This window comes from Equus quagga, chromosome 2 (genome assembly GCF_021613505.1).
Source record: "Equus quagga isolate Etosha38 chromosome 2, UCLA_HA_Equagga_1.0, whole genome shotgun sequence".
Classification (NCBI taxonomy): domain Eukaryota; kingdom Metazoa; phylum Chordata; class Mammalia; order Perissodactyla; family Equidae; genus Equus; species Equus quagga.
The window spans coordinates 30,208,206-30,212,920 of NC_060268.1; the positions used below are offsets into that span (position 1 = coordinate 30,208,206).

The 4,715-nt window shown below is 33.3% G+C and overlaps 1 protein-coding gene across 1 annotated transcript; it reads left to right on the forward strand.

The window, feature by feature from the left end:
- Positions 1 to 2,732: 2,732 nt before the first annotated feature.
- On the forward strand, positions 2,733 to 3,713 carry LOC124235105 (olfactory receptor 4F3/4F16/4F29-like). Its single transcript, XM_046652728.1, has one exon. It carries the CDS (start codon positions 2,742 to 2,744, stop codon positions 3,711 to 3,713), a length of 972 nt encoding a protein of 323 aa, XP_046508684.1. The 5' UTR covers positions 2,733 to 2,741.
- Positions 3,714 to 4,715: the final 1,002 nt, after the last annotated feature.

A 4,715-nucleotide genomic window follows, 5' to 3' on the forward strand; every position in this document is an offset into this window, starting at 1 on the left:
GAGGAGGTCACAGATGGGCAGTAGAGCAGATAGTATTAAGGGGGATAAATATTTCTTGAAAGAAGGAGGTAGAGGGAGAACATACTGGAAAGGTAGTATAGACTCAAATTAAAGCAGCACATTCTAAATTAGGAATGTGTACTTTCAGAAGCAATTATAGCTATATAATAAATGTGCTAGTCAAGAAGAGTAATCTGATGGTCATGTTCGGTTGGATGAGGAGAGATAAGTTGTTCTCTATTGTAGGATTTCAATAATGGTTAGTGAAAGCAAATGGAAGAATTGAAAAGAGCAGGATGAATAAGATACTTGTAATACTATACATAACAAATCTGGAGGAAAAGCTACATTGGGGATCAGATGATTGTGAGTTTTGTGGTAGTCACATTAAATTTAAAATGCACAAGATCAGTATATAAGCATCTATGTGATTGTACTTAGTAGGCTATGGGAAATACAACTATATTGTTTAGGGTAGAATTAGGAAATTAATGATATACCTCCTCAGCATCAACTAGAATTTAAATGTTAATGAAAATGCTAGACTTCATATATATTGTCTTTCACACACTGGTCAAGTATTTGAAGACGTTATAATTCAGATACCAAGAAAGTCCATTAGAAGAAGAGAACAAGGCAAGATCTTAAGTATTGTCAGTATTTATATAATGATGAAAGATGAAAAACCAGGGAATGACAAAAGGAGAAGTTTGAGATTTAGGATTACCAGGAGAATTTAGTGCCACTTAGGATGTTTATAATAATATCACTATAGCTAATAGTTATTGAATTTTTGCTATGTGTCAAATATTGTTGGAAACTCTAATCATGGCAATTTTTGAGGCCAGGACTCTTATTACTCCAATTAAATAGATGAGTAAACTTAGATCCAATAAGATTAAGTAATTTATCTAAGGTCAATGTAAGTGGTAGAGCAAGTGGTTGAGACAAGTTTAAACCCATTAGTCTAGCTTGTGATTCCTCATTTTTAACCAATATTTAACATCTGTCTCTCCAGAACATTAAACATAAGAAGGAAAATGAATAAATCAATATAAATAAGCTACATAATACCTAAATTTGGATATTCAGAAAGATTAGCAGAATTGGATTTTTATTTTAAATTCTATTTCTTTGCTATCTTGTAGAGAAATTTTCACTTGTCTTCAAGATCAGCCTTCATTGTGACAGAAAGTATTTGGGATGACATTAATTCTAAGTTTGTAGCCTTAAAAAAATCAAACTCTTAAGTGTCAACTTTTCTTTGATTTACACAAAATCACAAATAAATAAGTAAGAATATCACTATTGAGAGTCATAATTTACTTCAAACCCCAATGCCATGTTATCTACTTATTTCACAGATTTTTAGACACTTTTCTATTTTTAAGTTATTATTCCAACAATACTTAATATGGAGTCTAACAATGGGGATAAGGTGTCATTTACATCCCTGGAGAGATTAGACAATGAAAACAATGTTAGACTACACTGGATATATTGGATGAATCTTGGAATTGGGTGGTTGGTATAGATGATTTCTGAAGATTCATTTCAAGTATTTCAATTTTATGCATGAAACACACATTAAATATACTAATATAAGGCTGATGTTAAGTACAGGACTGTGCAAAGTAGTCGATGCTAATTTCAATACAAAATAATAATAGCATGCGAAAGGTTCCTGATCAATATAAACAAGACACTTTAGAGTTGAACAATTTATATGAATTTAAACAAATAATGATTTCTTTTGAAATCCAAATTTAGGGCTGGAAGATTAGGTGCAATGGAGATCTTAAAGCCCATCAGATAAAGACCGAAATCATGAAGGGAAACAAAATAGGGAGGATACATTCAAGAGGCATAATAGGTAAAACAAATAGATATTCTAAGGGTATTCATGTACAATCCAGGAGCTACAGTGATCTTAACTAAGACTAAACTCAATAGCTATAAAATAAGTAATAGCTGTATTTAATCACACAACAATTTTATACTTGTATATAGCAAAATATCGCAAACAAAATTAATAGAAAATTGATTTAGAATGTATATATAGCAAATGACAAAAGCTTAATATCTATAATACAAAAAATATTCTTACAAATTGGCAAGAAAAAGCATAGAAGGAAATGGGAAATGACATGAACAAGAAATTCACAGAAGAGCATATCCAAATTGCAAGAAAACACCTGTTCAAATTTATTGGTTGTGAGGGAAATTAAAATTAGACTAAGAATGAGCTATCACTTTAAATCCACTATACTGGCAATAATTTTAAAAAGGGCTAATTTTTATTCTTGTGGAAATATGCATTGTTACAACCTATTTGGAAAGCAAACAAACAAAACTACTAAAATTAGAAATATATGTATTTTGACCCAATAATCCCCCTCCTGGGAATCTATGACATAGAAAGAAAAGAAGTAATACACAAGATTGTATGTATTTATTGCCTACATTTTCCCTTCCTGATCATACACTAAACCCCAAATTAAATTTGAGACGCGATTAACTAATACTAAACATCTAGGCATGGAAAAATTTCTCTGTGCTGGCTTTCTGTGATACTTGTACTATGTAAATTCTAAGGGGCTGTGTAAAATGGCAACACGATCTTTGATTTTTTACATTTGTGTCACTCTATAGCCAGGACTTCCCTTTCAACTTAAAAATTATGTTTTTCTCCCTCTTACACTCTTCAGGTAACTTTAGGGTCAGCCTTGCACACGAAGTTGATGGATGGAGGAAATCACTCAACAGTGTCTGAATTTTTATTGCTGGGACTCTCCAGTTCCTGGGAGATTCAGATTCTTCTTTGTCTGTTTTCCACAGTATTTTATGTAGCGAGTATGCTAGGAAACCTTCTCATTGTGCTCACAATCACAGCAGACCATCACCTACATTCCCCCATGTACTTTTTGCTGGCAAATCTCTCCTTCATTGACACGGGTGTTTCCAGCATTGCAACCCCGAAGATGATTTATGACCTTTTCAGAAAACGTAAAGTCATATCCTTGAAAGGGTGTATTACTCAGATGTTCTTTATTCACACTGTTGGTGGTACAGAGATGGTGCTTCTCATAGTCATGGCCTATGACCGATACATTGCTATCTGTAAGCCCCTCCACTACCTGACCATCATGAGCCTAAGAATGTGCCTTTCACTTTTGGCTGTTGCTTGGACCATCGGACTCATCCATTCTGTGGCCCAGCTGGCATTTGTTGTAAACTTATCCTTTTGTGGTCCCAACAAAATGGATAGCTTCTATTGTGATTTTCCTCAGTTCATCAAACTTGCATGTACGGACACTTATAGACTGGAGTTTCTGGTCACTGCCAACAGTGGTTTCATCTCCATGGGCACTTTCTTCATCCTGGTTGTGTCTTACATCTTCATCCTGGTCACAGTTCACAAACATTCTTCAGGCGGTTCATCAAAGGCCCTCTCCACTCTCTCAGCTCACATCACTGTGGTCGTCTTTTTCTTTGGCCCTTGTATTATTGTCTATGTGTGGCCATTCCCTACCTTACCAATAGATAAATTTTTAGCCATCTTTGATGCCCTTATCACTCCTTTTATGAATCCTATTATCTATACATTTAGAAATAAGGAGATGAAAGTGGCAATGAGGAGACTGTTTGATAAGGTTTTAAGTTTCAGGAAAAGTTATTTCTTGCAAAATCCAAGAAATTCAGATTCTTCTTGACTACTCTTGGAAATTAATCTCTACACTTTTCACAATTTTTTTCAGTTTCATTAGTGATTTGAGTAACTACTATGGCATCTTTCTTCAAGGTCTCTGTTCTGATCTGGTCAGTTTTTCACAGGGACTCCTGCTCTGGGATCCTGAAAATGTTGAGGAGGAGTGACGTCAGCCTTGAAATGTAGTGTTCTGCTTGTTTATGATTGAAGACTTTATTGAGGGCTGAAGTCACATTACGGGCACATTTTCCATTAAAATAAATTGTTTCCTACTCTTCTCTTTGGTAGCGATTCTCAAAGATATATCTCTCCTAATCTATATATGTATTGTTATTCATGCCCTTTGAGTTTTTCATTGTCTATTTACCTGGTAGAATGAGAAAAGTGAAGATAATTGCCTGAGTAGCTTTGAGAATGTGAGGCTTCTAGCATCAGGATTTTCTTATCCACACTAAGATGTAGTTAGTACTAAGGGTTTTCGATTTAGTTAGGATTGGGAGGTGAAATTCAGGATAAATCATAGTGTGACAACTCAGAAAAGTTTAAAATTATTAATTAGTCAAATGTTTTGAGACCAGAAGATGTAATTCTTCTGCCCGTCAATGTATATGGTAATTAGTTTTACATCATTTTTTTCCTAAATAACAGTCATTATTTTTACATGACAAAGAAAACTATGGGGATATTAAAATTATAAGTGAATTCAATATTTTGGAGCTGAAAAGAAGTCACTCTGGTTTATGAATAAGTGAATAAAATGAAAAATATTTCTATATTGTGAACCAGCTTTATAACTAAATAAAAAGAAAATACAAAATGTAGAAATTGCAAAAGAAAATTTATTACAAAACTGGAGATAGAAAGCTATAATGGAGAAATATACTTAACTTTCATGTGATAAGCTATACATAACTAGTAACTAGATTGATAAATATATTGTCCAGATATAGCATAAATAACTATTCAAAGAGTATTTCATTTTTCTTTCTGAATTACCAAATGAAGA

Coding starts and splice junctions, on each gene's coding strand:
- LOC124235105 (XM_046652728.1), top strand. CDS start 2,742: ATGGATGGAGGAAATCACTCAACAGTGTCTGAATTTTTATTGCTGGGA.